Raw genomic sequence first — 23512 nt, 5'->3', positions numbered from 1 at the left:
TGTTAGTTCTCTCTACCATTTCCTCCCTGACCTGAAGAACTGATAGAGGACAGAGAGAGAGAGAGAGAGAGAGAGAGAGAGAGAGAGAGAGAGAGAGAGAGAGAGAGAGAGAGAGAGAGAGAGAGAGAGAGAGATGGCTCTTGGCACCACTCAGTAGCAGACGCCACAAGTGGACCACACAAGCGAGAGGATATTAGTGGATACTCGACTCCTTCGACTGCCTTTTTTTTCTTGGATTACTAGTTGTGGCTGCTAATTGCTTAAACCTGGGAACAACACAACGGCAGGTAAGTCAGCTTCTCCTGAGTTTCTTAGATGATGCTCCTGTTCCCCTTGGCCTTGTGGGATACTGCCGGACACGACAATGTGCTTCTGTCCATCTGGTCTTCATTACAGTAAAGGGCTCAGGTACAGGTGCTGCTGTGGCCGGACTGTCAACAGTTTTACGAACCCCAACAAAATCCAACCTCCTGGCTCCACTTGAGCTGAATTTGAGCCATGTGAATGAAACAAGTCTTCCCTTGAAGCGTGTAATCAATTCAGCCCATTTTAATATATTCAAATAGTATGGATTTCTACATTTTGAATTAATTACTCAGCCACGAGAAGACAAGGGACTACTCTTAGTGCTGTCAATGGCAATACAGATTTGGCATTGTGGCTATGAATGCATAAAAGAGAGCGGTATGAATCACATGTTATATCACTGTATGAATAAGACAGTTTAGTACGAGGGATTTTGGGCATTGCATGTGGGAAGAGAAACCCACAACGTCTCCAGTCAACATGGGTTATGGTGCACTGAGATGATATGATACTGAGCTTATAGGTTGGTTCATGTTTGGAAATCATATGCACACACACAAATGCAACCTTTGTCCTCCCACATCCGACCAACTCCGACACCTCCGCAGCACCATCCACCTCTCACTGTTGTACATTAGGAGGCATTCATGGGCTGCAGCGGGATGACATCTTTCACCCTGAATATTTATGGGTTGTAATGACCCCCAAAATGAATTCCATTTCATCAACGTGAGGTCATCGGCCTTTCGGAGGAGACACATGACTCCTGCTGCTGCCGCTGTCCGTTTATCAAGGCGCACATCACCTTATACCTCAGTGAGAAGACAAGAAGGAAATGTGAAATGTGCCTCACTCACAAAAGGGGAATGTAGTGCAGGTGTGGTTCAGGCTGCTGTCAGTGTCCAGGGCCTCACCCTTCCTCTCCCCCGCTGCCTCCCACCCTGTCCAGCTGATGTGGCCTCTTAGCACCCGGTGATATCACCGCCGAAACAAGACGAAGAGAGCTGGAGCAGAGATATCACTCATTAACATTTTTGTGCGTACTCCAGCTTTATCTGCGCACATCCTCTCTCGCTCGGCCCATGTACCCTGCAAGGTCCGCGGTGGAGCTCCATCAGCGAAATGGCCACTTGAAAAAGACAGATATGTGAGAGTTGACTGGGCAGTTGGTCAGTCTCAGCATGTAAATCAATCAGTCGTACTGTAAATCAATATTACAGCCCCTGTTTAAACTGAAACCAAGCTGGCTGCGCATGGGTGTTTGCCAAAGCGGCATTGATTTGAGATGCGTTAAATGTCTCACTGGTTACATCATGACATGACTATAGCTCTGTGTCGCCTGACTTGTTGCTCATGCAGATGGTGACATAGTTTATCTATGAGGTGTAGCATTATCTCATCAAACACAAAATTTAGTGTCTGTGGGATTTCTGTGGATCTCTTTATTTGGGGGGGTTTCAATAAAGTTACATATATAATATGTGTATATTCTCTAAAGTTTATACAGAAATAAACAAAAGCAAAAAAATGATGTCATAGATATTTCTTTGCACACCATAGACTGTTTATATAGTTGGATGACATGACAGCTCCCCAAAAGTGAAGCCAAAGTGTCTCAGTTTCCCCCTAGTGGCTGGCTGCAGTATAGATCTTAAATCCCTCCTCTTGCATGTTAGTGGAATGAACACTGACCAAACTAAAAAGTTACTCTACATCAAATAATTATTTCTCAAAGATTGGTTGTATCATTTTAGAAAGTTCTTACCAGCCTGATGTGCTTATTTTTCCAATACGCTGTTGATGCTGTAAAAAGGGGGTGAAACAACATGAGCTGAGACTGACTCGCGATTGGTTGAATGAGTGTATCGACGACACCTCAATACCTCTGCATCTTCAGATGGCTACTACAAAGACTCACAAATGCAGAAGATGGCAGCGTTCAGCGATATTTTATATTAGTGATCAGACTAGATACTGGGAGGAAGTGGAGACATGTTGCTTATCCCTATATACAGTTTATGGTACACACCATGTTGTTTATGTCTATAAAAGATCGCCATATGAGTGCTTCTTCACATCTTTTGGGAATATTGTGTGGGGTTGTGCGTTTTTCTGTTTCCAGTTCGACAAAATCAGTGTTCATGCTGAGGTGTAGTCTGTACAATACTTTGAAGTGCATCAATCCATGTGTGCAGCACAAAGAAGAGGAATGAACGTGTTCTTGAGCCTTTGTTTTGAGGAATTGCTCACCTCTTAACACAAAGCTTTGGACAATATACAAAAGAATATAAGCAGTTATAAAAATATTAAAATTCTAACGTCAGTATTTTAGTAATAGTTGTTATTATTATTATAATTATTCTTTAACATACACATCAACCCCATTCCTTTCTTACTACTGTATGCATTTGTGTTGTATGCAGTTGTCTGTGTGCACCCATAGGCCACTTCATTCAAGGACATCTCTATGTGCGTGCACAGAAACGCACTATAATGGGAGGTGGAGCTGCATCGCTGCCAGCATAGTCGGTGTCTTTCCCATACGTCTGGTGGGCCTCAACAACAGCTGTCACTGACATATGCACAGCTCCAGTCGTATGCAGGCCTCTGGACTTGAATTCCAAAAATGCAGTTTAGACACATTTGGATGTTTCGCAGAACTGCCGCGCGTATAACTCATGATCTCCTGGGTTTAAAAATAAGTCCTCAAACTCCACAGCAACCCAAGATCTTCTTAAGACCATTTGATATGTGGTGTGAGATACTGGCTATAAACAGTAGATTGTTTGTTAATTGGTTCTTGACATGGAGTCAAATTAGAAGTAGTGAGGTCATTCACCAAGTTCACGTGCAGGTTTATTACGTTGTGTTGCAAATGTTTCAGGTTGATTGAAGTTTGTACGTTAACAAGTATTTTCCATACACAGTTTGTGTCTGGCTTTCTCTTAGAAGAAAGGCTTGATATAAATTCAACAAGAGGAAATATGATTTGAATTCATTCCCACCCTTTCTATCCAACACATGCTTTCCTTCTATCAGCCATGTTTTTTTTCTCAGGGGAAATTACATAATCATGACTCTTCCAGTGGAGCAGTGTGTGATGATGACAGCTACCCAGAGACCTCATCTGTCCAGTGATGACTCTGAGTATGGGATAATAAACCAGCGCATATTTACTGACCGCACAGTAACAGTTAGTCTCTGTGGTTGATTGTTAGTTTGTGTTGCAGATTCAACACCACACTGTTATTTCACACAACTGTCAGTGAGACAGAGGTCCTCCTTTCTATTCTACTTTATTGTTGTTCCACCTTAAACTATGCACTTCATTGTTTTTATGATAACTCGTTTTTGTCCAATACGAAAAAGGTAAACAACCAGAGACAAAAGACGAGAGTCACAATAGCAACACCAAACAATACAGTGGTTAAGATTTGAAAAAGTGCAGTAAGCAAGAAGTCCTTAAAAGCTCTCATGACGTCATTGGTATAACATTATGATTCCAAGCAAAAAATGTTTACTGGTTGAACCAACTTTTAGTTTTAAGGCTGAATGTTCATGCCCTCAGGTTACTAAAGACGTACAAAAACAAGCTGTCAAAGATGCATTTTTCAACCTTAAAATCCAACACTCATGCAGCATATCATTTCCAAAGCTCAGACTTCGGTGTGTGCATACGCACTTTCAAGTGGGAATGTGGGAAAAACACGGAGGCTTAGAATTAAATGTGTTCTAGTTATGTGTTTAAAACATTTAAAAAAACACCCTGTCCACTCTTTCCGGCGGTAGAACAGCATCAAAATGGGCAAGTTTATGAAGCCTGGGAAGGTGGTGATGGTCCTTGCTGGAAGCTACGCTAGGCGCAAAACTGTCGGACATGCCATCGTCAATGGCACGGCTGACCGCCCTCACTGCCACGCTCTTGTCGCAGGTATCGACCGCTATCCCCGTAAGGTTATCACAACCATGGGCAAGAAGAAGATTGCCAAGAGGTCAAAGATCAAGGCCTTTGTCAAGGTGTTCAACTACAACCACCTCAATCCCATACTCTGCAGATATTACTCTGGACAAAACTGTCATCAACAAGGACGTCTTCAGGGATCCTGGTCTCAAGCTCAAAGCCAGGTGGGAGGCCAAGATCAAGTTTGAGGAGAGGTATAAGACGGGCAAGAACAAGTGGTTCTTCCAGGAGCTCAGATTGTAAATTCACTCGGTTTCACAAATACAACCCCCTGGCTCCACTTGAGCTGAATTGTGGCTATGAAGTTTTCACTGAATAATTATTAACATTGAGATACTTCAGTCTGGAGGACCAACCAAAACTGACGCTGACAAAACCATACCAGGTTCATTTAATTGTTGTTTTGGGCTCAGTGGTTTGGTTTTACTGAGACAGCATTGCAGCCAGTTGTTAATACTGTATGTGCTTTTCCTCCTGTGACATCTCAAACTGTCTGCTGTGAAAATGGACTTTTATCCGTTGGTTCATCGCCAGCTCCTATAAAACATCTGATAATTAAATTCAGTGTCTATAAAAACAATACAGTATCACGAGGGAAGAGAGTTCCATCGAATTTAGATGCAGCAGACTTTGCCCCTAATAGGGCCTGTATGGCCATAAGCAGAAAATGATCTCCCCACATATCAGAAATTGAGGAAGTGAAACCACAAAGTGACACGATCCAGAGCAACAAAAGTCCAGTTAACCCTCGGATTGAAACAGTGACAGAGATGTTGTCTCAATCTATGACCTCCAATGGCTGTGATATAGCTGTGGCATCGGCATAATATTAAATAATATTAAACAACGTGTCACGAAGTCAACAGGCCTTTCCAGTCAAAGAACTGCCCTTAATTGAAAAGGGTCATCAATCATAAGCTTAACGTTCCAAAAAAGTCACAAAAACGTCTATCTGTGAGCCAAGGATTTCTTTAGCTAACAAAGGAATTACCCTCAGTGGAATTCCGATCATGTAGACGTGGAGACAAGAGAGTTCAGACAAGTGGCTCGCCCCATGACATCGAACCATATCTCAGTCTGTTTCATCCATATGTTGTGTTGCTGCCTCTATTCATAGAAACAACCAGAACTTGATCTCCTACTTCATCTGCATGCTGCGAAGACGATATCCACTCAAGCCGTTTAGTCAGTTTGGTTTTTGGACCCTCCTGATAGAGCAGATAAAACACTGTTGCTATGGGGACCACTCCCTATTCTGAGGCCACAACTGGTTCAAGTCTTACAAATAACGGATGCGTTCATGTTTCCCATTATGTAGGGCCCGCTGTATATGAAACTAATTTTGACAGATGGGGGTGACTCATGTATTCCAGCAGCTGCGGCGATCCATATGCTCGGTGACGGAGTGGCGCTTTAAGAACAATGGCGGTTGCATGTTTGTGCGACTGAAGTCACACACGCACTCCAATGTTCATAATTCACTATTGCTCTCATGACAAAATCCTAACCCCTAACCCTATACCTAACACTCAAAGTGAATATTTAACAAACTGCAACCAGCACAACTGTCATAAATATGTCATAATTCATGTGTTACTGATTCAGGAACTGCTCAAGAGGAATTATTTATGATGCAAAGAGAGTTTTTTGCTTAGAGCAGTATGTAAGTAATTGCACATGGAGAATTACTGACCTTCCTCCTAGTTCACTCATTAGTGAAACCTTAACTGCTGAAGCTCCAGTCAGTGAGAGGATCAGGTTCATTTGACATCAGGAGAATACTACAAGATGAAACCCACCACCTCTGCTGACATTTTGCTCCAGTATGCTACGTCATGTTTGAGGTATCATGGCTGACCTCAGAAGTCATCGGCCGTGGAGTTTGGAATGTGCTGTCCGTCGCAGTCCGGGAACAGTCTGCAGCATTGTACCCGTGCATGGGAAATAGGTGTTTCACAAAACTTTCAATATCCAGACGGATTGTCTCGTAGCTTCGGAATCTCATCTGCAGCTACAGCTTTGATTGAAATTCCCATATCTTGGCGGCCGCGCGTGTTTTTCTTGTAAGGACGGAAGAGCCTCTCGAGCGTAACCGCACTTTATCAGTGTCCTCTGGCAGAGCGGGCTGCCAAACGCTCGCATGCAAAGAACATTTCTAACACCTTGTTTGGTCACATTAGGTCTGCGGCGTGAATACGTGGTAGCTCGCTGAATCAAACTAATCATTTTTTTCCCTGTGGCACGTTGTTGCTTTATTTGCAGCTGCTGTTCTCATCTTTCATCTCTGGCAAATTAATATGGCTGCACGCCAAAATATTAAGTCCTGACCTCCCCTGTTACTCGCGTCCTCTCTCTACATGAACTTCACAGACGTGGACTCGAGATTCCATACCTCATCGGGATAACAGTGAGCATTTCTGCTAAAATAGTAATTCACATTATCTTCAGTTTTTTTTAAAGCTCTGAACAATAAACACACACAGGATTTAAATTCAGACTATCTGCGCAATGATACATGCGTCCTTCACTTTACAATTGAAGTCTGAAACACATAAACCTATTAAGATAGGGATAAACACCTTTGATAATCTCCAAAATCCCAAGGGGACATATTCAGATGAGCAACAATCCAAAACCCATGGATATGAAACTTGAAAAAATATAAATATAGTATTATATAATCTAATATAATACTACAACAGCACTCAGTAAAGCATGTATCTCTGCTAAAGCCCAACAGTCCCGTAAATATCAATCAAGATGCACTAAATTTCTCACACTCAGTTGCCTAAATATGTCTATTCCATGAATTACTCTCTGAGAACATAATAAAAAAAGGTTGCTATCTCCCAATAGATGGATCCGCCCCCTGATCAAGACCACACCAAAATTGAATGGGTTCTTCCCTGACACATACACCATCCTTCCACTAAGTTTCATGGAAATACATCCAGTTGCTTTTGTGTAAACTCGTTTACAAACAAACAAACTAACAAACAAATGGACAGGGGTGTAAACATAACCTCCATAGTGGAGAAGTCAGTTGATATTTGCATGTTTTTCTTGATTAAATAATGTAAACACTTCAATTAATCATCTAATCATAACTAACTAATCTTCTGTTTATCGACTAATCAATTAATCTGCCAATTGCTTCCATTCTGAAGCTGCGGGACTGTCACCGAAAATATGAGAGCTATCTGCCACATGCTCTTGTTGACTTGCTGACCAATGACAAAATTTATAGCCCCTTTTTTCCTGCTGTGGAATGGAGGCATATGTTTTTTGGTGAGGCCTATAAATACTCATATATGTGATGTGACAGCTGGACTAGCCCAAACCTTGGGATAGATTTAGGGTCCTGCTTTAAATTTAGACTTAGGCCTTGACTGGGGTCTCGCCGGGTATTAGGCCACCCTTTCATATTAGAAGACATCAAGGTATTAGACGGTGGGCGGTTGCATTGTGCAGATGGCTCAGATGCCATGAATATGTGTAGGCATTGTGGCGGGCATAGGGTCAGAGCTCGGTGTAATGGCTCATTGTCTCCCGGCTCTCCTTTATTTTCCATAAAGACAACTGGGAATGTCACGTGTCAGACTGGAATTCTGGACGCGTGGCTCACGAATCCCCAAATGTTCCTCTGGAGAATTCATTACAATCGGGACAGCGGCGACCAGTCAATGTGGATCAGACAGTGACGACATCATATTGATGCAAAGTGCTGTTATCAATAAGCTGCGATGACAGATTTACTTTGCTGTCTGTCAAACTAAATCTCATCATCAATAGAGCCCATGAAACTGAAGTGACTGTTACCATCTCCCACAGCTGTCCAGGAAATGTCCTGTGTGACATGTTGTCGATATGTGCAACCTCAGGAAGGTCGGAGATGTATGAAGTCCTTTTAATGAAAAAACTCTTAAGGCTGCTATTATGAGGATTATTATTTTAATAATGCATCAACTGACAATGTGTGATGTGTCTGCACATTCCCTCAGTCTACAGAGTGTTTCAGTATGTTTCAGCTCATTGTTTGGGTCTCTCTTAGAGTCCGACCGATATTAATATTTTGGGGCTGATGCCATAGAAAACGTCCGATACAGATATAGCGGCCAATATACAGATTGAAAATTCTTTGGCAATGATTCCTAAGATGTCGTTATAGAACCGTTGTGACAAAGGAATGTAATTAAGGCTTGATATTTACTTTTAACTCTAACTCTGCAATTATTGACTTTGTCATCATACATTCCTTTATCATATATCATCAGTGTTTGAAGAGATTTCTATTTTATAATATTTTTATATTCATATAGCTCTCAACTGTATCGTTTGCCCTGGTGAACGTGAGTGACCCTGAAAACGAGGTGAGCTGTTACAGTAGCTTCTCTGGATTTTCATGGCATCAGCCAAGAATTTAAAAATAAACCGTGGAGTGCCTAACTAAGTGTCAACCATTTTGTCAGCTGTATTCCGTCATCTACAGTATGTTTCTAAGTTTCGTCACTGCCGTGCCCTCAGTGGTGCCCGTTTAAATACCCCTCCACCCCCGGTCGTCATTCAGACTCGTTGGCACTGTTTGAATGGTGGCATGTAAATTGTAGCCGTTCTGGACCACAACATTAGACTGTGTGACAGGGAGCAGCACAGCTGAAACTAACAGTTATGGGCAGGACAGAAGGCACCAGTTGAGAGCCAGATCTGCTTGGAACCAGTGTGCACTCACTGAACTCCCAGTGCTAAGATAGGGAATGTACCTGATCTGTCGGTTCGGTTTGAACCATGAGATGCAGTGTTATCTTCCACTCTTCTCTCTCATGTTTTCCTGGAAATAGGTGCAATTCAAAGAGCTGGTTTCAAGCCTCATTAGAATCTGCTTCAGTCTTAACTTTGTTGACTGCTATTACAGAAGAAGATAAACATTTTTTCTAAGCGAAACCTTTGAATGACTCACATTCAAGCCTCTCCACATTGCACAGAGAGTCTCATTCCTCTTCTGTAACAGCCATTTCACTTCTATCACGTAGCTGATCCCAGATTGCACTCTGAATATATTTGGCGGACTCGCTCAGGATGTCTCAAAGCATGAATCAGAGGTGAGGGTGCTATGACATCAGCAGGGTGCTATGGAGGGGATTTCAGGGGCGTGGGGGTGTTTCTCTGTTTGCAATTAACAAGTGCGTTGATGTCATATCTGAAACTGATCAAGTGCAGTTTGTCAGGGTCTCAAGGCTCTCGTCAAAAATGTTGAAACACACTTGCGCGCACACATACACACACACACACACACACACACACACACACACACACACACACACACACACACACACACACACACACACAGATGAAGACAAACAGCAACTACAACTTTGACCAGGGCGAAATTATCTCAGCTACAAATGTGTATAACAAGTATTTGCATATGTCTGGATAACAGAATAACAAATTGATGTGATGCTGACCATTAGTATTTGTCATTTGTGAATTGATAAGCTGATGAAGTCATCTGTTACTAACATGCATCAGCTGTAACATTTGACACTGAGAGTCTCTAGTTATCAAGCAAGCAGTGACATTTTAACATTTAGATAAAGATAGTGGATAAATAGTTTGCTAAAAGTACTTGAGAAAAAAATGAAACAGCTAAAATTAAATAATATACAGTTGAAAGAGTGACATAAATGTAGGGCTTGGGAACAAAACAATTTCAATACATATTGCAATACAATTTTCATCAAAAGCAAGATAAAATAGATTCAATGTATATTGCTTGTGCATTAAGGAGTTATATAACACATAACTTATTGACCTCAGGTTTATAAGAGGTTTTACTGTTTATGGAGTGTTTGTCATCTCTGCTCATAAAGAAGAGATTAAAAACGAAAACCTCCCCTCAGGACCAAAAATACGTCTTTAGACTTTTAAAAGAAATAATAATGTGACATTTATCATGATAATTATTTATATAAACTGACGTTTTTATCTTGATGTAATTTTTGGTCTTATTGTCCAGCCCTATGTTAAAGTATGGATTGTTTTATTTTGGTAACAAGTAATGGGTGGTCTCTCCTTCTATCTCCATCCTTGAGCTGGGTTGTGGCCCGATAAATTATTTAACTGAGTTTATCAAATGCATGGACAATAATATATATGTACAACTATCCACATCTGCAATACTGAATAACATATCATTTCAAATGCAGCACTTGGGACATAATACATGTGAGAGGTACAGAGCCAAACTGATAAGGTTTTGTGAGGTCCTTCAGGTTACTTAAAATTGGAACCACTGATGTATTACATATAAGTGAAGAGTACATGTATGCACCGCTGTAGCTCCTCTGTGTTATTCTCCCAGCTCACTGTATGTTTAAGTAATCAGGTTTACAGCATAAGCTGCAGGCCCCCTCAACAGGACCTGTGATGTTATAAGTGATTCATGTGGTGTAATTAAATTCAGTCTGTCATCAACAGATTTATGATAAGGTTCTGGATAAAATGTTTGAGTCAGACTTTTTTAATGTGAGCATAAAAGGTTAGAGCACCCAGGGGTGCCACAAATGTGCCTCCAGACCATCAACCCTCAGCATCAGATACACAACGCCTGTGAGGGGACGTGTCAGGAATGCACACACACACTCCCACACACCCACACAGACACACAGTGCTATGGATATTCATTCCACTATAGGAATGCTACACAGGTCAATATCATGGGTGCAGTATGTTTGTGTCTGGGTGAATGTATTGGATAGAAGTAGGTCAGTAAAGCGGCTGGGGAGTCACTAGATAAGGAAGGTGGTAAAACTCTCTGTAACAATCACAATCTGAAGTGTTACAGTTGACAGATAGTCAGATGCCAAACTTTCAACTGAAACTGAAAATGTTTGTTTAAAACAAAATGTATTTTTTGTTTAAAAATAAACTTCCTCCTGTCTCCTCTGTCCTTGGTGCAGGTAGAGGATGCGGTCCAAAAACAGCGGGGTGGAGAGAGAGGCCAACGGCGTCCTTGGGGTTCCGCAGGACGACCACGACAACAGCCAGGAACAGGAAGTGGGTTTGCCCGTGAAAAGCCTGAAGACCAAAGTTCAGCAGAATGAGAGCGAGGATAAGGTGGAGGTGGAGGTGATCACAGATAAAGAGAAGCTGCTGTTTGATTCCTCTGAGGCCAGAGAGAAAAGAAGGGACATCATGGATCTGTCCAGAGAGGATCTGCTAAAACTGCTGGGGATCATGGAGGGAGAGGTTCAAGTGGGTTTCAATGTTATTCTCACTTTGCATGTGACCTTTGACCTTTTACCCGCTGTAATTTGTGTAGGGTAAGAAAACATACCTGTGAAAGGCATCGTGGAGGAATACAAATATCAATTTGTTTAGTAAGTGCATCCGTATGCTTTGGATTGAGTTTAACTAGAATTTCTTGCACAATAGCTCTATCTTGTGGTTGAAAATGGCAACATGCAAGTATTTGCAGGCAGATTTGCAATGTGTTTAGAATGTGACAATATTGGGGGAATTGAGAGGCCAGTCTCTTCACACAGGTGCCCAGTTGGAGTGAGTACAAACTCCTCCTCCTCGATCCAACAGCTAAAAAATCAGGCATTTAAAAATGCTTTCCTATGAAAATACGTTTTAAACAATGTATTTATCCTGAAGACTTGAAATATATATGGGATTTTGTGAAAGCTAGTTCAGAGATTCAATGGTTTATAAAACAGACGGTGGGGTGAGGGAGTTTTTTTACCTCTGAGAGCCCCGAGCCCCTAACCCTAACCCCTGTTCTATACCATATATAAGTCTTTTTATGTCTATGTTATTTCAGGCCAGAGAGGATGTCATCGGCATGTTAAAGTCCAAACAGACTGAGCCAGAGGCCCTCGAGTCCCGTTACGGCTCTGCAGTCCCCAACTCGGCCCTCCAGGCCCTGCAGAGAGACGGCTTCAACACTGGCACTGAGCCACACAACCACAGTGTCTACCAAAAGCCTATGGCTGAGGTCAGTGTGCAGCTCTGAGTAACCGCAAGGCTTCTGCTCTCAGCAAACACATTCCAATGACAAAATCAAGTAGTCTAAAGAGAAACAGTAAAGAAGAGTTATCAGCTCTAAAAATATATTACATAATATATATAGAATCAGTGTCACGTTTATAATTGGAAAATTAAAAATTTAAGTTTTAAATAATTTCTCTTTTAAATCTGTTACATTGCAAAAATAAGTCAAATATATTTCAGAGGGTAAAAGCTTGAATGTGAAAATCCTTCACTCTTTGTTGGAAGAAAAGTGTCATATTACATCACAGCAAAGTCTTTTTTCTGCTTCTGTGGTTGTGTCAGCTGGAGCGTCTGCAGGAGAAGCACAAGGACACGTACCGGAGGATGCTGGGTCAGCTGCTGCTCGCTGAAAAGTGCCACCGCCGCACCGTTCACGAGCTGGACACAGAGAAACGCAAACATGTGGACTACATGAACAAGAGCGACGACTTCACCAACCTGCTGGAGCAGGAGAGAGAGAGGTGAGGAGGGAGGATGAGGAGTGTGGGAACTGGGGCTTAGAACTGCTATGGTCTTATTTTTTAAATGATAGTATTTAATATCTGAGAAGGTCACTTCAGAGATGTACCAAATCAAGGAAAAATAAGAAAACACGGCTTTTACACAGTAGAATATCTATTTTTGTCATTAAAAGTTTTGTAACATTCATCAATATGTGTTAAAATACAGAATAGGTTTGTAGTACTGACATACATTTTCATTGGATTGGATATGTATCAGGTTGAAAAACTAAAACATTACTTTTTATGTACAGTTTAAATGGTACTACACTTATAGATCTTACCATTTTAATTTAAAGTGTAAATACAACTTTATTTGCTATACTGATACAAACATAATGTGTTTTTCATTTGGAAAGTTTGTTTGCATCCACAGACTGGTAAATTAAGTTTTAGGAGGAAAGAGGAAATGGAAGCAGGAGGAGAGGAGTGGTGAGGGAGAGGAGTGAGGAAGTGAAAACATGAGTTAGAGCCACCATGGATTATAAAAGCAGTGTGGAACATATAAAGTGGAGTGGGGGGGGGGGGGGGGGGGGTGATGGAATGCATCAACTTTGGAGAATGTGTGAAAGACGGCCTCATCAACCTGGTGAGAGAGGACGAGAGGACGAGGGTGAGGATGGAGGGAGCTGGTTAGTGAAGTGATAACCTCACATACCATGACAGGGAGAGGTGCATATAGATCGGGGATGGGAGGAGGGAGGGCGGAGTGGAAAACTGTAACTGGGGAAGGGGTCAGGGTGTGTAGAGAGGATGTGAGGAGGAGTATCGGGATGAAGGCCATTTCACTGGCGCTAATCTCCCATGACATCATCTGTAGAGTGAAGTCATCGCTGTGGGTGGGTCAGGGCTTGTTGGTCAACAGGGGATGGGGGGGATGGGGGGGGGGGGGGGGGGGGGGGTGAGAGGTTGGATGAGGTTAAAAGTGGGGAGGCGGATGGTTGCATCTCGTGTGTGTGTGTGTGTGTGTGTGTGTGTGTGTGTGTGTGTGTGTGTGTGTGTGTGTGTGTGTGTGTAGAGGGCCTCACGGGGATGAAACAAACTCGAGGAGTGGATGTGCGCTGAATGTCTATGAGAGAGGAGGAGGCCCTACTAATTAAAGTCCTCACACATGAGAGGGTTTAATTGGCTGCTGCTTGTTGAGGAATGTATTTCGTTGCAATTCCCAGTGATTAACACATCAGTGCCCATTCTCACTCAATGACCCTGAGAGGTGGGGATACTGTGCATCGGATGCAAGTGAATACGCGGTTCTCTGGTGAGGTTGCACATGTGAGCGAGGAGGACAGCGACCTGCAGTAATGTACAGTACAGTGTATACAGCGCCAGTTAAAGGTGAAGCAGACTGGGAACCACTTACATGCCACATTTCATGAACTGTCTGAACTTCAAACAGCTCATTTCGCAGCACTGACCGAGCCGACACACACAGACACACACACACACACATACACAAAGCTTCTATACCTTGGGCTTTTACTGCAGGATGCAGGAAACAGACCGTGGAAGTTAAATCACAGACATGACAGTTGAGCTGCCATCAGACGCTGAGGGAGACGGTGGGGAAATGAGCAGCAGACTTTCAGCTTCAGTGTTCCGGCTTCTCCTCAGGCTGGTTTCATGGGACGAGGGAACGAGGGCAGTCATGATTTAGAACGTTTCAATGAATAATTTGTTCTTGAGTGTAAATCAGTGAGCGCACAGGCCTAAATTAACTTGTCTTTAGAGTGAAGGTGGGTGTTTTATGATTTCAACAAACTTGCTGTGTGTGGAACTGAAACCATTTGGGTTTTGTACGAGAGAGCATATATTATGTTCTAGTGAGGATTTGGTTTGACTGACATCCTAATGAACTTTTACTTCCAAACACATCTATCCCGGAGCAAAATGTGTGCATGAGTGAGTGCAGAGAAGTTGAGCCGAGATAAAATCACGGGATGAAAGTCAAGAAGTGGGTTTTCCCTTTGATGTGCAAGTAAATTAGTGCCGTCTAGCATCTTTTCAAACGTCGTAGTGACAGCACAGAAGGGCTTTTGGGAAGCTGTGAGGAGAAACATGACAGCAGCTCTGTGAGGGTGTATTCAGGCACAGTGCTGCTTTCTGTTTAAATTATTACAATCTATATTGAGGGGGGAAACCATAGATAAAGAAATTAAACCAAAATATCCTAAAACGCTGCCATGTTGCACATTTGGAGCCAGATTCTGTGCGGTAGCGATCAGGGGATAAAGCTGCCGTACACACCCTCGACCAATTGTGAATTAGTCTTAAGGCTCATTTCTGCTCAACTTTAGATATGAAAATGGATGTAGTCTTCTGTCCGTTCTCTGTGTAAATTTTGTCCAAATTTGTACACGTCTTCTTGAATGAGAACATAATAAAAACCTATAGTCATCGGTGGCAGTCAGCCTTGACTTCAGTTTGAAGCATATGACACAAATCACGCACTTCATGAACCCCCACTTCCCTTTCACTTGACTCTCAGTTTGCATGCTAGAAAGAGTTGACCTCCTTCTATTGCCAGGTAGTTTCCAGGAGGTTCCTTGGCTCACTCAGGTCAGCCTCTGTCACCACAGAGAGAGGAAAGGGGGCGATCTCTTCTCAGGCTTGATCTGTCAGTGCCTGCAGAGCCCAGGTTCTTCTATTTGTTGCCGTAAAAGGACACAAAACTGTCTTGGAGTGTCACGAGAATGAGGGTCGTGGAAGGAGAACAAACAGAAAACAGAAGGAGAAAAAGTGTCTAAAGCCACGTTTAGGAACTTGGCTTTAGAAACCTTTGTTGGATCTCCTTGCGTTTCTACTGCAGGGACCAGGGTCTAAATTAGGTTCCTGGTAAAACTTTTTACCCATAAAAACGTCCCTGGTCAGAGTGTAGTAGCCTACTAAAATTCCCAAGCATTAGGGGTGGGCTTGCAGTGCTAAACATACCTGAGAGCACATACCTCCAACAAGGCTAACGCCCTCTCTTATCGGGATTCTGCTTTAAATGAATGGGTTCTCCCTTGGGTCATGCTGCAATCCTCCAGAAAGTTTCATGGAAATCGTTTCCATTGTTTTTGTGTAATCCTGCTAACAAACCAAAAAAACCCTGATGAAATCTTAATACAGCACCTGCTCTGCATGAAACTATCAGCGGCTAACACCTCTACTGGGGTATGCACAAATCCGCCATGTCGGGCACCGCTCTGTTTTGACATTCAGTCTCTCAGGTGAAATGGAGGCATGTCATCGTCTCGTCCTTATCAATGTGTATCTCCTCCAGCCATCTGGGCGAGAGCGAAGAGAGAGAAGTCAGGGGTCTTGTGCCAAACAGCTGCAGGAATGCAGAGGATGGGCACCGAAGAAGCCGTTTCTGACAGACAGCCACCAGCCATTAACACCCTCTGAGACAACAGAGCACTTTATAAGTCAGGAAGTTTAAATATTTGAGTGGCATGGTGGTATGTGTCACGATTAAGAGAAGAAATGGCTGCCATTCATGAGGTGTGTTTCAAAGAGTGTATACAGTCACGCACACAAAATGAAAAGGTCTGAATGGTTGTTTTCTTTGTCATTTAAACCCAAACTACACATTATTCAAGAATCCGTTGGCAGATTCTGAGCACAGAGCAGTGTGTAGACCTACTGTGAAGGCCTGCCTCTGATTTCTCTCTTTTCGCACCATATCAGTCTAGCATACTGTACATTATCACCGACTCTCTTGCTCAACACTTAATGCTTTTTCTCTGTCAAGAAAGGTCATTACTGCTTTGACAGCTTTTTGGCAGCTCGTGTCTCCTTCAGTCTTCAGCCTCCTGACGTGGGGGGTTGGCTGCAGTGCCTCTGAGCACATTCCCAAGGAAACATGGGATGAGATGTTGTTCCATGATGAAAAAAAAAAAGCCCGCTTGTGGATTTTGGGCCTGGCTTGTACATCACACCTGTGTACCTGCGCAAAAATGTGTTTATGTTTCGCAAGCACAGTTTGTAGTTGTTGAGGATGCTGACACCCTCGTTCAAACAATTTCTTAAACCTGAAATGTTCTTCAAACAAGAATGGCGCTGAGTAGAGCCAAGATCCAATAGTTCACTTAAATTTGAACAAACTGCACCATATTTCACACATTCATAGATATCAGCTCCCTAAATGTACCTGTTTCCCATCAAGACCCATGAATTATTCTTTGGGAGATCAGAATCTCCTTGGTGGAGGCATTAAGGTGATAAATTAACATCTATTTAATGTATAAAGTAGGAACAAGGAGCAAGTACTATTATCATAGTAATTAGTATATATATATATATAGCATATCGCATATAGCCAAGCATTTGTATCTGCCACTGGATGCAGCCACTTAATCCATAGTTATTTCTAAATTAAACTATAGTTCTTACATTACCTGACCATTGGTGCCAAAACCCCCTGACATCATGACTTTGACCTTTGCAGGAAAGTAATTTTGGATTGCCAATTACTAGGGTGTCAGTGACATCTGACTGTGTAAGTATGCATTTTAAGAGCTGGATGGCTCCTTTGTACAGTAGCCAGGCATGCCAGCTAATGCTACTTGGCAATGAATCCTGCAATGAATCAGTGTTGGATGTTTACTGTCACATGTCAACTGAGAGACAACAGGATTTCAATTTGAATTCATCTGCAGAGATTTGTGAAACTTTGTAGTTTTTTGATTTACTTGATCTGCATAGTTTCATGGCAAGAGTCTGGGCATATAGCACTTCATAAACCTATCGTCATGGATACGCTCAATCCTTCTAGATCTTCTCTCCGCCTCACGGGAGACATTGGACTCATCCATATCTGGTTTTCTCATCACACGTAGACTTCGCAGGGATCCCCGTTCAGGTACAGTTGCCCCTGGAATAGAACCACGGCAGACATTCTCCCCTGTCATACCAGTGAGATCGTGCAGACACAATATTCAGCATGTGCACTTTGGAAAATGGAGATATAATTTATTTCGCACCAATCTTGAACCAAACCAGATTTTGTCAGAAAGAAATGTTAATATTTATCATTCTTTCTCATCCTTTCTTTATACATTTGTAAACCTTCAGGATTAAAATAACTGTCCATAGTTGTTTTCCATTAAACAAGACATGTTTTATGAAAGCACGAAATTTGGAGAGGGGGAGCTTGCCAAAACACTCCTCCTGTGGCAAGGGTCCCACCCCCTTCACAGTGTCCAAACCCGGACAGCACGAACGCTCCCATACACACATTTCTGCCTTATATGGATGAGGTGACAACACACACAGGAGGTCTGCTTGTGCTCCACTGTATTTATTCGCCTCTCATTGTCCTGAGAACATGCATGGAATGTGACAGTGGAAGGTCTGTGGAAAAGGAGGCTCCTGGTGCATCTTATGCATTCTGTGGATTTTATCTAACAGCAGAAATGTCCATGTGGTGGCTTGTAGAGCATCAATAGAGGGTAAGTTTTAGGTTAATTTGTTTCTGTGCTGTCAAACAAACCCCATTCGAGGTGACAGGACATGTATGTAGAATAGGCACCTGCATCCTTGTTGTCCTGCCGGTTGCAAACTCATTTGGTTTCTTTTACAATGCAAAATGTTCTATTAGAATATTGCATTAGTCTGAGTGTACAAGGAGAACACGCAGCTTTGCATTCAATCTGCTTTGCATGCATTTGGTCGGAGCCGGAGATGAGAATGTGCATGAGCAGCATAGAAAGAAGCTGAGAGAAAAGAGGAGCACTTGGTGAGGGGCTGTTAAACTTTCACGAGCAGTTTGTGTCCTTAGTTTCTATCCCATCAATGAAAACAATGTTTGAGTTGTGCTGTGGTGTAGATCCTTGCTAGTTTACCCTCACGATCTTTGTGTTTGTTCTGCATAGTAACATAGCATATAAGATCTTTTGTGCACAACATGCAGTATATCTATAACGAAATTGTCTTTTTTTAAAATCTTGGATGGATTCAAAATGACTTCAGTTACTGGATGTAATCTCAGAATCCTGAATTTCAGTTTTTACTTTCAATATGTATCAAATTTGTTTTATCTTGGATTTGTGTCTTACAGTGGTGTGATTTGAGATCATGACTTCCATAAAGAGAGAACACCTTCAAACTAGTCTGAAAAGAATCAGTAGGATCATTCACATCATTGAAACAATAACTGGAATAAAACATTACATTCTGGGGTACAAATAATTCATATTTCTGTGACACAGATGGCTAACACAGATACAAAGTTTCTGACTTTGACAAATACCAAACTAAAGCATTGCCTTTTTTCTCCTCCTACCTTTAGACTGAAGAGGTTGCTTGAAAACGAAAAAGCCTATCAGGTCAAAAAGGAGAAGGACCACTCTAAACGTCTGGCCAAGGTGCAAGAGGAGCTGGTCAAGCTGAAGTCCTTTGCCCTGATGTTAGTCAATGAGCGCCAGCAGCACCTGGAGCAAATGGACCAACAGAGCCAGCGGGTCCAGGAACTCAGCCAGCAGCTGCAGCAGCGGGAGCAGGCACTGAGTGAGGCCAGGGAGCATGCCCAGGAGGATGGCCACAGGGTGCTGAGCCTGGAGGCTGAGCTGAAAGAGAAATCAAATAAGCTCACCCAACAACACGAAGAAATGAGTGCCAAGCTGGCCAGTCAGGAGAGCCACAGCCGTCAACTCAACGTCAAGCTTTTGGGGCTTACGCATAAAGTGGAGGAGCTGGAAGAGAGCAACAGGGCCCTGAGGAAATCTGAGGAGGAACTGCAGGAGCTCAGGGAGAAGATTGGCAAAGGGGAGTGTGGCAACTCCAACTTGATTGCTGAGGTGGAAAACTTGCGGAAGCAGGTGCTGGAAATGGAAGGAAAGGACGAGGAGATTACCAAGACTGAAAATCAATGTAGGGAGCTGAGAAAGAGGCTTCAAGAGGAGGACAATAAAAGTAAAGACCTTAGGCTAGAAGTGGAGAAGCTCCAGAAAAGGATGATGGAGTTAGAGAAGCTTGAGGATGCATTCAGTATCAGCAAGTCGGAGTGTGCGGAGTTACACACTGCTTTAGAGAGAGAAAAGGGCCTGAGCAAAGAGCTCTCAGATGAAGTCGTAGCTCTCAGGATCCGTATGAAAGAGCTTGAGTCTTCAGAACTCAAGTTGGAAAAGTCAGAACTGAGTCTTAAGGATGACTTGAGTAAGCTGAAGTCACTGACGGTTGCTTTGATGGAAGAACGAAAGACCCTAATGGAAAGAATGAAGTCAGATGAGAAGAAACAGGAGGATTTGAGTACAATGGTCAAGGTTGAGCAGAGTAAGGTCATGGAGGTGACTGAGAAACTGATAGAAGAAAGCAAAAAGCTCCTGAAGTTAAAATCAGAGATGGAAAACAAAGTAGAAACTCTTACCATAGAAAAGGGGGAGCTAAGCAATAAGCTAGCTTATGAAATAGATACATCTACGGATCTCAATTCTAAAGTCAGCCAAATGAAAAAGAGGTTAGATGGGTTTGAGCAAGCAGAGAAGCTATCAGTGAAGAATTTGGTGAAAAGTGACCCGGGACGAACACCTGACCCCATAAGAAAAGAAGACAACAAAGTTAACGAACTGACTTTTGAAATTGAGCGCCTGAAAAATCGTCTCAAACAACTTGAAGTGGTAGAAGGAGATTTGATCAAGACGGAGGATCAGTACGACATGTTGGAAAAAAGGTTCATGACTGAGCAGGACAAAGCCAACATTCTCTCCCGGCAGGTGGAGGAAATGAGGAATCAGATAGCTCGGAACAAAGCGATTGAGAAAGGAGAGGAGGACAGCCAGGAAGAAGACCTCCGACAACGATGCAAGAGAGAGGAGGTCAAAATGAGGGAACTGCAGGCGGATGTAGTTGCCCTCAAAGAGAAGATCCATGAACTGATGCACAAAGAAGACCAACTTTCTCAGCTGCAAGTAGACTACTCTGTCCTGCAGCAGAGGTTCCTGGAAGAGGAAGAGAAAGCAAAGAACATGGGAACTGAAGTTTTCCATCTCTCCAAAGAGCTGGAGATAGCAAAGCGCCACAGTCGAGCACTAAGGCCCAGCTTGAATGGGAGGAGAATGGTGGACGCTGCTGTGACTTCCACTGGAGTACAGACAGAGGCGTCGTCGTCTGGGCCAGCAGAGGAGGATACCCCAGCTGTGTTTATCAGGAAGTCGGTTCAAGAAGAAAATCACATCATGAACAACCTCAGACAGAAGTGCCTCAAGAAGTCAGAAAAGTCTATTGAGCGTTGTCCTTCATCGAGCAGCGACATGGGCTTGAAGAAATCCTGGATTCCCTGGATGAGGAAAAAGGACAACCCCCCTCAAGAGACCAGCTTGGAAAAGTCTCTGCACATTAATGGAGATCATCTGCCCTCTGAACTGACCTTGTCCCCAAAGCCAGGGCAGCCCTTACACATCCGAGTAACACCAGACCATCAAAACAACATGACCACTCTTGAGATCAGAACTACTGAGGACGTTTTCTCTAGCTCAGCTCCCCTCAGCCCCAACCCATCTCAACCTAAATCAAGAATCACAATCATTCCCAGCTACTCTGCCCAAACCCCCAAACGAAAGCCCACCACTGGACATCAGGGTCTTGAAAGAGCAAAGTCTCCAGTCACCATCACAACTATATCCAGAGCCAAGTCTCCTGAGAGCAACCGACCTTGCTCCACTGCTTCAGGCAGGCCATTGTCCCCTGTCTCCATTATGACAGTCAGCACTTCTGTAGTATCCGAAGCCTCCGCCTCCCCAGAGCCGCAGGAGATGACTATGGGCCGAGCTGTGTTCAAGGTTACCCCAGAGAAGCAGATGGTCCCGGTGCCTATACGGAAGGGTCACAACAGCACCAGCATCATCACCACCACTGAAGATAATAAGATCCACATTCACCTAGGCAACAGCATGACCCCAAAGATGGTCATCAGGCCAGTGGCTGCTGTGACAGAGAGCAAGGAGATGACCTTATCAACTGGGACAGTTTTGCGCTCGCCCCGCCAAATCACCACCACTGCTACCAGGAGCTCACAGAGCAAAGTGATGAGCAGTATCACGATTTCCCCTGTTACATCCTGCACATCCAAACCGACACAAACCATGGTAAGTTTTATTTAGAGGTTCAAGTAATCCTAATTATGAAATAATGTTTTCCTCTATCCCAGTAAGACAAAACAATAATGTCACTGGCATTCTCCGGACATTTTGCTTGGGGGTTTCCAGGATAGTTCTGTTCAGAGCAATTGATTTAGACATTTGCATTCAGAAATTTCAGGAAAATGTCCGGACTTCAGTGTATGTCTGAAACTATCTTAAGCTAATTTCATGAAATAGTCGATAGTTCCCATAATGGCTAACTATTTAAAATTCCATCAAAATACAAAAGTAATTTAAATTCACACGATGCCCAGCAAAGTAATTTTTCCTTTTAATACGTCCAGGTTTAGAGAAAACTCAATACAGCAGAGGTAGTCCAAGTTTTTTTTTTTACTGATTTGTTTTTCTTTTTACTCTACGAGAGGTTTCATAAGGTGAATTAAGTTCACTCACAGCTTCATCTCACACGGACAGAAATGGGTCAGGAAGCAGCTCTGTGTTGGTGTTTCAGTGGACCTTATAACTTGCTCTTTGTGGATCAGATGCCTAGCGTGACAGAAACGTCCCTATGGGGAGGCCTCAGAACAGCAGAGCTAATGATGTGGCATTTTGCCACCCTGCTTCAGTCATGCTGTAATTTATAGTTGTTACACGGTGTTTACATACACAAACAGCCATGCAGGGCTCAGTGCCCTCTGGCTGACACAAAACAGCACTACACCAGGAACTGCAAGTCGAAACTTGGCCTGGACGAGAGCTCACCCACTAGGATTTAAGTGAAAGAATGGATAAATATTTACATTTTTCCTTCACACACTTCCTATAGTGCAGATGATCAGTTAAATTGTTTGGAAGTTCTTGCTTTTTTTCCTCTTCCTGTAATGGGGTTTTCCTTTATTTATTCGTTATGTTCGCCTCAAGTGCTCCCTGTCTTCATTTCCCTGTCTGAGAAACTGTACTCTTTCACTCTCTCTCTCTCTCTCTCTTTTGTCAGACCGGGCACGATGCCCAACAGCCTCGCACAGGGCTGACCCGCATCCCAATGTCAAAGAGCCTGAAGACGGGGAAAGCTGTGCTGGGATCCATGGGCATCTCGGGGGGAGTGAAGCTTGAGTCGCGAGCCGAGACACAGTCTATGAGGATAGAAGTGAGGAAATCCACTGTGAACAGCAATGCTCTACAAAATGGAGGAAAAGCCTGATTGACACAATAATAGTCTACACATACAATTTTCAGATATACATGTACATTATCTAAATATGGGGCTTAAGGGATTAAGACAACACTCACAATAAGAAAAAAAGCTCTGATGTCTCTATACAACTATTTGATAACCAAGCCATTTATTTTTGTAAAGTCTTTTATACTTGTCAGTCTCATATCTATTTCTGTGATATGGATGAATACATATTCTTTGTATTTACAGTGTGTATTGTGATGGGCATTTGGGTTAAATATCATATCAGACTGTGCTGCTACTAACTGCCTCTTGCTTTGAGTGTTTGAGTGACTTTGTGGATATATTTTATATGGAACCATTATAGACCAGAATACTTTACTAATGTAAATTATGTTTATTTTTTTCCGTGAAAGATTTGTACTTAATATGTATTATAAAATAAATATGTGGT

The 23512-nt window shown here is 42.8% G+C and overlaps 1 protein-coding gene and 1 pseudogene across 2 annotated transcripts; both read left to right on the top strand.

Annotated features, from left to right (window-relative positions):
* Positions 1 to 21: 21 nt before the first annotated feature.
* LOC117755818 (filamin-A-interacting protein 1-like) lies at positions 22 to 23512 on the top strand. Of its 2 annotated transcripts, XM_034575923.1 has the most exons (6): positions 22 to 287; positions 11227 to 11521; positions 12093 to 12266; positions 12605 to 12783; positions 19094 to 21887; positions 22876 to 23512. In XM_034575923.1, the coding sequence occupies exons 2-6, from the start codon at positions 11234 to 11236 to the stop codon at positions 23080 to 23082; spliced, it is 3642 nt and encodes a 1213-aa protein (XP_034431814.1). In that variant the 5' UTR covers positions 22 to 287; positions 11227 to 11233; the 3' UTR covers positions 23083 to 23512. The 2 variants fall into 2 exon arrangements, with proteins under 2 accessions (XP_034431814.1, XP_034431815.1); XM_034575924.1 differs by lacking the exons at positions 22 to 287; positions 11227 to 11521; positions 12093 to 12266; positions 12605 to 12783 and adding exons at positions 17993 to 18254; positions 18863 to 18983.
* Positions 4091 to 21411, top strand: LOC117755828 (annotated as a pseudogene).

The sequence above is a fragment of the Hippoglossus hippoglossus genome, chromosome 22 (assembly GCF_009819705.1).
Source record: "Hippoglossus hippoglossus isolate fHipHip1 chromosome 22, fHipHip1.pri, whole genome shotgun sequence".
NCBI lineage: Eukaryota > Metazoa > Chordata > Actinopteri > Pleuronectiformes > Pleuronectidae > Hippoglossus > Hippoglossus hippoglossus.
The sequence above is the reverse complement of the archived record's forward strand: the minus strand, read 5'-3'. Positions and strand labels throughout refer to the sequence as shown.